The sequence below is a fragment of the Scophthalmus maximus genome, chromosome 15 (genome assembly GCF_022379125.1).
Source record: "Scophthalmus maximus strain ysfricsl-2021 chromosome 15, ASM2237912v1, whole genome shotgun sequence".
Lineage (NCBI taxonomy): Eukaryota > Metazoa > Chordata > Actinopteri > Pleuronectiformes > Scophthalmidae > Scophthalmus > Scophthalmus maximus.
In genome coordinates this window covers 14,576,731-14,589,088 of record NC_061529.1, presented here as the reverse complement: position 1 = coordinate 14,589,088, position 12,358 = coordinate 14,576,731, and the positions used below count along the sequence as shown (strand labels likewise).

The 12,358-nt window shown below is 45.6% G+C and overlaps 1 protein-coding gene across 5 annotated transcripts in view; it reads left to right on the top strand.

The window, feature by feature from the left end:
* Window positions 1-12,358, top strand: part of col12a1a (collagen, type XII, alpha 1a) — a 52,286-nt gene that overhangs the window by 22,570 nt on the left and 17,358 nt on the right. For 3 of the 5 annotated variants that reach the window (XM_047337787.1, XM_047337788.1, XM_047337789.1), the window contains exons 24-41: window positions 113-258; window positions 747-876; window positions 1,053-1,189; window positions 2,313-2,442; window positions 2,534-2,673; window positions 2,938-3,070; window positions 3,280-3,309; window positions 4,084-4,223; window positions 6,264-6,393; window positions 6,586-6,725; window positions 6,847-6,976; window positions 8,826-8,968; window positions 10,342-10,471; window positions 10,645-10,787; window positions 10,917-11,046; window positions 11,601-11,720; window positions 11,836-11,982; window positions 12,133-12,249. In XM_047337787.1, the coding sequence (XP_047193743.1) occupies window positions 113-258; window positions 747-876; window positions 1,053-1,189; window positions 2,313-2,442; window positions 2,534-2,673; window positions 2,938-3,070; window positions 3,280-3,309; window positions 4,084-4,223; window positions 6,264-6,393; window positions 6,586-6,725; window positions 6,847-6,976; window positions 8,826-8,968; window positions 10,342-10,471; window positions 10,645-10,787; window positions 10,917-11,046; window positions 11,601-11,720; window positions 11,836-11,982; window positions 12,133-12,249 (2,316 nt within the window). The remainder of the gene's footprint in view (window positions 1-112; window positions 259-746; window positions 877-1,052; window positions 1,190-2,312; window positions 2,443-2,533; window positions 2,674-2,937; window positions 3,071-3,279; window positions 3,310-4,083; window positions 4,224-6,263; window positions 6,394-6,585; window positions 6,726-6,846; window positions 6,977-8,825; window positions 8,969-10,341; window positions 10,472-10,644; window positions 10,788-10,916; window positions 11,047-11,600; window positions 11,721-11,835; window positions 11,983-12,132; window positions 12,250-12,358) is intronic. The other 2 variants (XM_035609797.2, XM_047337790.1) reach the window with 1 other exon arrangement.

Genomic DNA, 12,358 nt, shown 5'->3' with positions numbered 1-12,358 from the left:
GTTTGAATGACAAACTAAGCCTGAAAAACATGGAATATATACAGTATGTATTCTAGTGAGCCAATATGTACTCGCTAATTGTTTCCTTCAACATAATTGCCTGGTTCCCCAGTGCCCCTGAGTGCCGTGAGGAAGATGGACATTTATGATGAACAGATCACCACCATGCGGGTGAGGTGGGAGGAGGCGGCCGGTGCCACAGGCTACATGCTCCTCTACAGCGCCATCAACGCCACAGAGGCCACCGTCGAGCAGGAGGTAAGAGGGCTGTGAGAACACCAAGCAGCTGTGGATGTGACATATTTGGACAAGGTAAAAGTCAGCACATGTGTTCATGCTTGCACGCATTCACATGCACCAAACACACCGCTAAACACTACAAGTGACCGAATACAACCTGCTGTCAGCGGTTTTTGACAGAACACAGATGTCACACACACACTGAAATACCATATTACAGAGCCGCCAGTGTTTGCCTCACCATTCATCAGACAAGGCCGAGGGGATAACACAGAGGAACATTGTTAGTCACAGAAGGGGGTGGGTGAACCATGAGCTCACTCTGCCAAGGGAACATCATCATTTGTTCATGAGGTGTCAAAACCCAGTGGGTTGAAACCGGATTCAGCAGATGTGCCGCAAAAGAATATTTGTCTGGTGTGCTCATCCAAATGTTTCTATCTCTGTCAGTGACCAGTCCCCGTCGTCCACTTTATGTTTGTTTGTTTGGTCCGGTCCCCTTGCAGATCAGAGTGGGAGGGGACACAACTGACGTCCAGTTGGTGAAGTTGCTCCCCGACACGGCCTACACGCTGTCCCTCTTCGCCCTGCACGGAGAGTCAGCAAGTGAACCGCTGACCAAGCAGGGAGTCACCCGTATGTGCTCACTGAATCATGAGAAGATTTAAAAAATGTTTTCTGGAGCTAACATGACTTCATGTTTATTGGTGATATCTGATGTACTGGGGGCCGCTGTGAACTCAGGACTGTCTTCATTCATTCGAATCATATTCTGTCCAGAAACTAACACTGACCCTCTGCTCCTCGTTCAGTGCCCCAACCACCTGCAGGCGAACTCAGGGTTCGTGAGGTCACCCACAGCACCATGAGGCTTATCTGGGATGCCGCCCCTGGTCTTGTCCGCAAGTACCTCATCACCTACAGGCCTGCGGATGGAGACGCTAAAGAGGTAAGTTTAGCTCCAGTCCTGCGTGGCTTTCCTCTCCTCACGCCCCTAGAGTCATTACATATATGTCAACCGGCTGTTAGCAGCCCATGTTTTTACCAGTCCTGTTCCTTCTGCTCTTTGCTACATAACCTTCACTACATTGTGGCTGTTGCCTGTTTGAGCCATTTGGTTTGATGGCAATGAACTTCTATAGATGTTCTTTTGATGAATCCTTCAAAGTTTTGGCTTAGACCACATAATGGAGACTGCAGCTGTTTGGGAGGACATCAGGGAATATTCTGGAGTCCAGTAAAGATCATGAACATGGTTTTGTCGAAGGGTTGGTTTTGGTGGTTGTAGGGGATCTCTTACGATCTGCCATTTGCTATTTCCTTAGCCATAAATCAGGTGGAGGTGATCTCCAATTCACACGCATGGTAGTTATTCATCAGCTGAGGATGTTATTGTCAGAAGTGGGGAGGAAGAGTCTACTGCCCAGAGAGTAGCACAACGTCATGACTGACCTTGAAATTATGTGATTGAGTCCAAAACAGGACAGTGTGCCAATAACAAACTGACTGCAGGACATTTTCCCACCAGGTGAAGCCAACTGCATGGTTTTATGGTCCTGAGAGACAAATTGAGGGTATCTTCAGACTTATAATTCGAACGAAAATGCAAACAATCAGACAAACATGCAGCAGCTGTTAATAGGTATTGTGAATTAATCCCTTTAGTTCAATTTCTTGAGGCTAAGCTAATAAAACCAAATGGAATCTAGAGCAGTAAAACCAGTATGACATTTCCTGTAAGTATCCCTGGCGTTTGGTCAAATTCACCAGGGAAAGCTTGTTATTGTTTGCTGAGTTTCTTATTTGTTCCCATTTTCCTCTGGATCAAGCATCGTTTTATAACTTCTGGTCAAGTTTCCAACCAGTCTTATTAGGTGAATATTACCGCAACCGCCAATGTTCCTGGAAATGCACGCTGAGAACGGAATTAGAGTTTCACAAGACTTGGCAAAATTTGTCTGAAGAGGAAAACATATGGAGTCCTTTTTTAACTTCACATATCATATCGAGGCTGTACGTGTTTGCATCATGTAAAGATTTTATTTAACAAGCGTGTTTTAATTGTTACACAGCTGGAAGTCGATGGAAGTCTGACCACCAGAGTACTAGACAACCTCATGTCACAGACAGAGTACGCTCTAGCTGTTACTCCAATCTATGATGAGCGCACTGGACAGCCGATGTTGGGAGATGCAGTCACAGGCAAGAATGATGATTATTATCAGTATTGTTGTGACAATGTAGATGTGGGTTCTCACTGAGCACAACCAACTTTCCTCCATCCACTCCGTAGATGTGGTTCCTGCCCCGAAGAACCTGCGATTCTCAGAAGTGACCCAGACGAGCTTCAGAGCCACCTGGGAGCACGGAGCCCCTGATGTCGCTCTGTACCGCATTGGCTGGACTAAGAAGGGCGAGACCAACTTCCAATATGTAAGAGGAAAGCAGCTTTCCCAGATGTTTGCATTTCCATTAACCAATGCAGGTATTTCTTGATGGGTTCCACAGAAAGCTCTTTGGCGATGCTTTGGAAAACTACCTCCGGTGGGGGCAGAAAGAACATTTTTCCAAAAAAAAAACCCAGACTGCTTCACGAATCCAATTATAATCACTGAAGACCTCATCTTCAGTTTGTATTAGTTAAAAATTGGAGTCAATCACATTCCAAACATGCGGTTCTTTGTGTTTCCTCATCAGTCCATTTTGAACAGTGATGAGACAACCCATGTCCTGGAGAACCTGGAGCCAGACCAGCCCTACGACGTGTCTGTCACCGCAATCTACCCAGATGAATCAGAGAGCGAGGATCTGATGGGCACCGAGAGAACATGTAAGATACGCATTCCGGCAGCTCTGTGTTTGACAACAATCAATCCATTTAACACGTTTTTGCTCAGCCGCTTGACAGAATCAGTGTTGGATCTGACCAAAGGCTAGACCATTCATTTACCCTTTGTCTTTTTACCTTCTGGAAATATGCTGAGTGAAATGTTCAGTGAAGGGTATGCCCATTATACCTTTCTATTTCTGCCTCTATAGTGTCCAGGGAAGTTACAGGTACAGGCACAGGTAATTATCTTTTGTGGTAAAGCAAGAGGATGCTTTTCCTTTCAAGCAATGAAAGCATGTTTTTGTTCATTCATGTTCCATTCATTCGGTCATCATCGCTGTTCATTGGAAAAACCATCATTTCATCATCAAGCAAGGCCCTTAACCCATCCACTGCTCCAATGGTGCTAAAGCTGACACGTCCGGTGTTATTATGTGTTTGTCTGTCCTCGTCTGATTGTCCCATTGTCCACGCCATCCAACCCAAGGCTGTTCATGAGCGTGTTCTCACCCACTCACATTAAATGGGTGGTTTTCGAGTGTGCATGCACTGCAAAACAGGGATTTGAATCCCTGTTTTTGTAGCCCATTCCATCATTCATCATCCATCATATATTCATCCATCCATCCATCCATCTATTCATTGCATTCATTCATGCATTTATCAGTCCGCCCATTGTCATCTTTCCATCAATCCATGGCTGCTCAATAGAATCCACCCCTGCTTCAGAAAAGACAAAATCCCAGTGATGGATTGTCTTTTCCTCTTTAAAGATGCAGTCCTTGATACAAATCAGTAGCAGATTTGCTTTGTTCTACCATGAGAAGTAATTTAACTCATATTTTCATGAAGTGAGTCGTTTAAGACTAATACACAAATCAGGCTGACCAGAATATCAAGGACAGTGTCTTTAAAAGACCATTTTTAAGGAAATCCGTGGGATGTTCACATAACAGATAAGCATGTTGACACGGTTGTAATTGCAATGTATGTGTGTGCATGCATTTTCCCAGTGCCCAATGCACCTGCAACCGATTTGGTTGTGTTCAACGAAACCACCACCAGTCTGAACACCAGGTGGAATCCAGCTCCAGGTCGCGTCCAGAACTACAAAATCACTTATGTCCCCACGTCTGGAGGCAGGAGCCAAACAGTAAGTCTCGCGACAGACCACCAGACAGATACCCATACACAGCGAGTTCATACTACTTTGTGTAGCTCTCGTAAATGTTGAAACATTTGCACATCTAGATTCCGTTTTCCAGTTATTAGTAGCAGCACTTAGCTTTGCTTTACTTGCTACTTACTCCTCAGTCCTAGTCCTCATCTTCCTCACTGGACTTCACTCGAGCATTACTTGGCCAGACAAATGATGGTAACTCAGTCTGTGGATTTGTTTCTTCCTCCCGAGCAGCTTTGCCTCCGAGAAATATATAAAAGTGCTTAACAGAACATCTGCTACTGGTATTGCATTATTTTTAGTTTATTCTTAGTCAAATCTCTTAATCTGTTGTTTGCATGTGGCAGCATTAATGTGGACAAAACCCTTCCTAGTTTTTCCTAGCAGCAGAATGTCTGCTGCTGGTCATGCATTTTTGGCGGCCTCTGCGAATATGCAAAAGTCTTTCTGGATGACAGCTGAATTTTTGGTTTCAATTTGCTGTCAGACATTTGTCATTGCTTCCAAAGAAGCACGACTGAAGAAAGTTCGAGAAGGCATTCATGCACACGCCCATACACAAAGTTCTTAAATCAACGTGAAAATGTTCCAACCAACTTTAGTGGTAATATTCCAGGCTCCCTGCTCGGTATTTATGGGATGTTGAGAGTTTTAAACGTCTGATCATTTAACAGCTTTGTGGAGAGACAGTGATCAGACACTTATGAGATCAAATCTGCACTGTGCTGGGATGGTTTGAATGCAGGGTGTCCTATTTGATCAGCTGTACAAAGCTATGAAACTGAATGGACTCGCCCAGTCAGGTCAGTGTTAGTATAATAGGAGAGAGCTGTGCCATGGGTTTTCTTATACAGAACAACAAAGACATTTGATTGTGCTCACAAACCTGTGCATTAGTTCAATAATTTTAATAAAGTACAGATAGCATTTAACGTTTACCATACTGGAGAAGATTTAAAGGGCCAGTGTGTAGGATTCCTAGAGATCTATCAACAACGAGCCTCCGTATATTCTGCACATCCAGAGCGAGTCCTGCAACAGAGCCACTTGGCTCTGTTTCAACAGTAGCCCAGAATAGACCAAACCAAACACTGGTCTGGAGTTGGTTGAAATCTGCAACCTCGCCACAAAATCTTACACAGTGGCCCTTTAAGATGACTTTCTGTCATAATTCACTCAGAAGTTTACAATATTCAGCTTTATCTGGTTTAGCTGGTGTTTTGTATCCCATTTGTTTGGCCATTGGTTACCCTGTTAACACAGGATGGAAAGTTTTTCCACTTCAGCACTTGGTGAAATGTAGCTGTGTTGATTGCATGGGCGAAATCACACTGAAAGGTTGATGGAAAACTGGAAGATAACAAGCTAATATGAGCCAAGTCGTCTTGGTTCACTGTCAGGGTTCCAGCAGAGGCAGCTCAGCCAGGGTGTTTTGCATTATTTTGTCTGGTTTCAGAAAATTTTCTGACGCACGTGTTGCCCCAGCGTGTGAAAACCACCGTGGTGCCAAATGACGGTACAAATGTCCTTGTTTTCTTTTTTCTCCACTGATTAAAAGAACCAATTAGTTGCGAGCGAATCCACAGAGGATCAAAGTGGACGTATGTGTACATTATCATACACTAATCCACATGGAAACACACCATTTGAATTATATCCGCGGTCCTTATAGATGAAGCCAAAAGTCATGTTGTAAATTCATCACCAGCCCTAATGACATGACATCCGCCTGTTTTAGCCATCAGCGTAGAGATGTACCTTGGCCTGTGTGTTGTGTACTAACCCCGTCCAAAAAGCCCTCCTCCTCTGAAATGTTGACAGTCTTAGAATTCTTTCCATCAAGTTAGGGACATCAATTTAAGGAACACATGGGGAGTTGTTAAACTTTTCATCCTGTTATAAACAAATCAAATATCTTTTTCCCCGAGTAAATACCAGAGCTGCAGATTGTCGTTTCTGAGGCTATAGCCTTCCTTCCTGTACGGAAGCTGACATGTATTCCTCACCAACCAGACCCAGGTTGGAGGGAAGAAGACGACTGTCCTGCTCCCCAAGCTGACCCCTGACACTGAATACGCCATCACCGTGGTGGCTGTCTATGCCCGAGGAGTCAGCAAGGAGCTTAACGGCGTCGGAAAGACCAGTAAGTTGTCTTTCACCAAAGGTTCTCCCCAACTGACAATTCATAAAAGCCACTTTTAATATAAATTTCGACAGTTTTTACAGTAATCTGTTTCTACGTGCTCTCATTGAGTATTAGATCTTGATGTTATGCTACTATGGTATGTCTGTCAATGTTCAATCTTAAGTCTATCGTACCTTTATCTCACCATAGAACCTCTGGGTGGTGTGAGGAGCCTGCGGTTGACTGACCCCACCACCAGCACCCTGAATGTCCAGTGGGAGGCTGCTGAGGGCAACGTTCGGCAGTATCGGGTCTTCTATGTTCCTACAGCTGGAGGAGAGGAGGAGATGGTAAGCTGGCGAACAGCTCGACACCATACACAGTGTCCCAAAATAGAGGCAGATGGAAATGTTCAGCTGCACCTTTGCTGCGACACAACACTGACCTTTGCTCTGTTCTTTCTCCATCTAGGTGCAGGTATCAGGCAGCACCTACAGCAACGTGCTGAAGAACCTGCAGTCTGATACCGTCTATACCGTGACTGTGGTCCCTGTCTACTCCGCTGGCGAGGGACAGCGCATGTCTGAGGACGGCAAAACACGTAAGCACTGCATGCACATTGTCAGTGGTGTAGAGAAGAAGTTAGAACAGCGATCCATACGGGGAAGTTAAGATGCAGTGGTGAAATGGTTGGAAGACAAGATTTCAGGGTTTAGAATAGTCCATGCAGACTTGGAAGAGATTGACAGCGGGTGATTTTCTTTTTCCACTGTCAGGAATCCATTAATGTCTGTCCAGAGTGAACTTACTGGCCTTAGTTGCTGGCTTTGCAGTTGCTCTATGTCAGACCCCTTCAAAAAGACAGCCAGTCATATCTGATTTGTTTCATAATTTCATCCAAGGCCTTTCAAAACTCTGTAAGCCAAGCAAAAGTGATCAAATACCATTAGTGCAACCTACACCTTGCATGAAAAATGTAACATGCAAACATCAAGTTTCGAGGAACAACGATTTTTTCCATTTTCTCCCACCGTCTCAAACCGCTCTGCCTCTGCTGGGAATGAGTCAGCGTTTTGTGGGGGTGATTGCGTAGGAAGGAATTCCTCTGGGTTGGCGGCACTATAATGGTGTCTCCTCTCCCTTTACCGTAATATTGGCCATTTATAGGTTGAAACGGAGGGTAGTGGTCACGATAATGGGGGAGCTGGGGAATGGGGGAGGGGGTAAGTTGAGTAATTGGCTCCCCTTTGGGAAAAAGAAACATGGGGGGGGGGGGGGTTAGAAATGAATGGAGAGCATTATATGTTTTATGGCTCTCAACTCATTTGGCCAGGGTCATGCTCCTTGTCTGCTACTGTTACCCCCACTTTCCCTTTGTGTTGCAATGGTCCCACATGTTTATTGGCTTTTTCCTGGACATGTTACCCAACTCTTATACAGTATGTACAGTATATCAGATCGAAAAAGGTTTTTACTGCTAACATCGTGTAGTTTTGTTTCCTCTTTGGAAAAACTGTTAGGATATGCACAAACTGCAGCGCTCCAATCCATTGTCACTGTATTCACCCCAATGACTCACTACTTGAGCATTCGCATCGCTAGTCACTGACTGTTAATTGTGCCATCAAGTTCAAAGCAGCTTCCTGGGATACAGGGACTAAGTCTGTGAAACTTTAAAAGTACGGAAGCTCGCTGACTGTGTTTCTGCCCACTGCTTGCTTTCCCCTGCATTTATGGGTTCATAATGGGGAGCGGCACAAAGCCGCCAAACATCTGCTTTGGCTTTTTTAAGAAGGCAAGCTTCACAGAGGGCCACACATGCCTTGTATATCCTTTTCATTAACCTTTAGGGCACTGACAGGAAGTGTCCCGTTAATAGCTGCATTGTTAGATAATGCCTTTAACTCGTCTGTGTTGGTCGCTGGGAGCATTGTTCTCATTTTATTGAAACGTTCTCATGTATTCATTGGGGCTGTTCCGTCCGCCTGCAGAACTAGACTAGACCACGTTTTTTTCAATTCGAACACAAAGAATTCCAGCGGCATTTGATAGAAGAATCACAAAGGTAACATGTCAACTCTTGTACAGTATGTCTTGTAAGAACGGGGTCTGTGCTAAGGCACAAATAAGAAAGAATACTTTTATTTGTACAGCAGTATTTTGAAACCTTAATGAGTATCTGACCAAACAATTCTCTCTGTTTCTGTCCTCTTTGCCTTATCTCATCCTTTCTCTCCATCTGTCCTCCCAATCTGCACAAACCACTTACGTCACCCACATTTAACCTCGCCCTGTCATCCCTCTTTCCCCTCTGTCCACTGTCCCTGTCAACACGCTTCTTACCACTTTGCACCTTCTTTTTGCTTTACCTCACCCTGAACCTCGTCCCGACCTTTCACTTCCTCGTCATTACGTATGTCTCGAACCACCCAACATTCCTGGCTCGGCAGTGGAGCGTACCCCCGTCCGGAACATCCAGGTTTTCAACCCCACTACCAACACTCTGAACGTTCGCTGGGAGGCGGCCACCGGCCCAGTCCAGCAGTACCGGGTGGTCTATGCACCCCTGACTGGCGCCAGACCCTCTGAGTCGGTGAGTTTCCGACCACTGTGTGGGGCGGGGGGAAGTGTATTTTTATCATACAAAGAAAACACATTTAAACCTTGCATTGATAGCATACATTATACAAACATGAACGCAGACGGGTCCTTTTTAGAAACAGGGGTGCACATGTTTTTACAATATAGCATGTGTCAGTAGGAATAAAAGAGCCTCATCCTGAACCATTAAAAGCAAATCATTAGTCTGCTCACCAAATGGTGCATGTGCGCAGTGGAATTCTTCTCTTTAACAGACTGCATTAAACCGTTCATTAAAGCAGAGTTTCTTTAATTATAACTCCCGTTCTCTACGCGGCATCTGGCACCGGTGTGCCCACATCTTCACGTGTGACTTCTGGGTTAATGAATCAACTTTTGAAGTGTTGCACGACATTGCACCCCGAGCTTCCTTCACCATCTGCCCGTGAGACCACCATTAACGGCAGTTCCTACATTGGGAACCTAATAACATGGTCTTTGAAGAGGGAGGCACACTCCGGTTTATTGATAGTGAAGTGCACTCTGCCTTTATTCCATTTTGTCAGTGCATTTATGGCGTTTAAAATCCAGCCCTTTCCGTGCCCGGAGCCACCGACATGCGTCAGTGGCAACGTGGCATTTGTCAGTCAGCAGCCCCATCAAATTGAACACAAGCTGGGGATTTGTATCAAGGATTCCCAGCTTTACAGGTGTCTCCTGCTGTATTAATCTTTTAATGCTGAGACTCTCAAGCACAGCAGTAGGTTTTTGACCAGGGGAGATGGACGCAGACTGCTGGTGATGCAGTCCAAAGAGAACTAAAGTAGATGGAAAGAACATAGTAAGCAGATTTTCTGACACACATATGGTGCCGTCACTCACAAAGAAACCCCCTTTCAACGCACAGGTTCTGCCTTTCTGCCCAAACCTCCCCCAGAGGTTAGCACCAGGCCCTACTCCCTCTCCAGCTAACTAACCCACAGACACATAGGGAGTGATGGTGAGGAGGTACCAGTTGTCCTCACTGTCAGACTGGGTTAAACAGCCGTGCCAGCCTGTCAAACAACCCCCACCCCCCATCGCCCCTTCTACCACCCCAACTCCAAACATCAGAGGCATATTTGTCTCTTCCCTTCACTTTCCGCTGACAGCAAGAGGCTGTTGAGCAAAAGGCAGGTGATAGAGGGAGAGTGCAACACGAGCAACTATGTCGAGAGAGGGGAAAGGTCTGTTCCTGTATGAATATGACAGGTTTAGATATATTTTTTTAAAGAAAATAAACACATTTAGTCACTTCGTTTTTTGTCTAATTTTACTAATCTGAACATACGGTAGTTTCCACACGCGGCAGTGCTGGTTGCTGACCTGTTTGGTGTCTCCGTGCAGGTTCTGGTACCAGGGACCACCACCACGGCCTTGCTGCAGCAGCTGCTCCCCAACACGGACTACAACGTCGGAGTGGTAGCCCTGTACAGCGACGGCGAAGGACCCACTATCAGCGACAGTGGAACGACACGTAAGAACCTGGGCCAGTGTGTCCCAAGACCATCTAAATGCCTTGCGTATCATGCGTCTTGTATCTTGCACAAAGACTCCACCTCTGGGACATACTGTAAAGATGTTTGGAATTTACTGCACAGACACAGATTTAACTATTTTTTTCTTTCCTTCTTTTGTTCCCATGATCAGTGCCCCGTAGTGGCCCAAGGAACATGCGTGTGTACGACCCCACCACCACCACTCTCTCCGTGAGCTGGGAACACGCTGATGGTCCGGTCATGCAATACCGCATCACCTATGCCCAGACCACAGGAGATCCCATCGAGGAATTTGTAAGCATGTGTTTGATAAACGATTTTTTTTCACCCCTTTCAGTTTTTGACCATCATCCAATCGTGAATGCAAAAATACCCCTAATATACGCTCTCGATTCTTCACGTGGTGTGTCTTTACTCTTGTAGACCACGGTGCCAGGAAACAGAGACAGCGTGGTCCTGCAGAACCTGGATCCAGACACGCCTTACAATATCAGAGTGACCTCGATCTATGCTGATGGACCAGGAGGCGAGCTGGAAGGAGATGGACGCACAGGTACAAACTGTTCCATCCATCGCCTCCCAACATTTTCGGGACACTGAATGAGGGATAATGGACTGACACGTATTGAAGATATTATGCACCACAGCGCGCACACATGCAGTCATGCAGAAAATCTGGCTAGGTTGATCCATTGATTAGGATCTTGAGTCATTGTAGCAAAAGTGGAATATGTGGAATTTTTTGACTTTTCTTTAAAAAAGCCAAAAGCACCGACAGCCTCTGCCAGAGAATAATGAAATGGATGTATTCCAGTCAGAGATAACTCATACTTGCAGCGCAGGCCAGTGTCTTACTCAACTTTGCCTTTCAAACAAAAGAAATGCTATTATTACCCTGCTCCTTATTTAATCCCTCCGCAGCATCTCTGAAGTGTTTAAATTTATCACCCATCATACGCTGCGATATTTTACTCATAATTCAAAAGCCATAACAAGCTCTAACACAGTAATCACCCTGCCGACAGCTCACTTGCAGCACATAATCCCACTGGAGTGGACTGAAGCCTTTGTTTACTCTGCTGTTCTGTCTTTTTTTCCCCCACACAGTCGGCATGCTCGGCCCCAGGAACCTCCGTGTTTCTGACGAGTGGTACACCCGCTTCAGGGTCGCCTGGGACGCCGCCCCCTCCAGGGTTACGGGATACAAGCTTTTGTACCAGCCCGAGGGTATGGGTGTGTTTTTATGTGGATAAAGTGGTCTTACTTTTTGGGTGAAAATACTTTGTAAGCTGTTGCTGCATTTCTCACGGGCACTTTAAATACTTTTTATGTCTCTCTTCAGGCTCTGATGAGTCCACGGAGGTGTTTGTCGGAGACGTGACCTCCCATCAACTGCAAAACCTGAAACCTGGAACCACCTACGACCTCAAGGTGCTGGCACAGTACAGCACAGGCCTCAGTGGACCTCTGATTGGACAAGGCACCACGTGTAAGTTGATAACGCCATTTTCTTTTGGCAGGCATACGATTGTAAAGACGATTACCAGTGTTGTAGCTTGTAGATTCTACAAGCTATTGTCCTGTTGGACACTGGAGAAATACACGTGTGTACTAATGGTAGTGTTGCTTCCCCCTTCAGTGTACCTGAATGTGACAGACCTGACCACCTACAATGTTGGCTATGACTCTTTCTGCATCCGCTGGGCCCCTCACAGAGCAGCCACCTCCTACAGACTCAAAGTCAATCCTTTTGACAGTAAGTACTTTTGCTCGACGAAACCGCGGAGATGGCCTTGTTGTTGAATGAGACTCAGAATATGTTGGATCACTGCGAGATGGATCCGTCTAATGTGGACTTTCCCCGT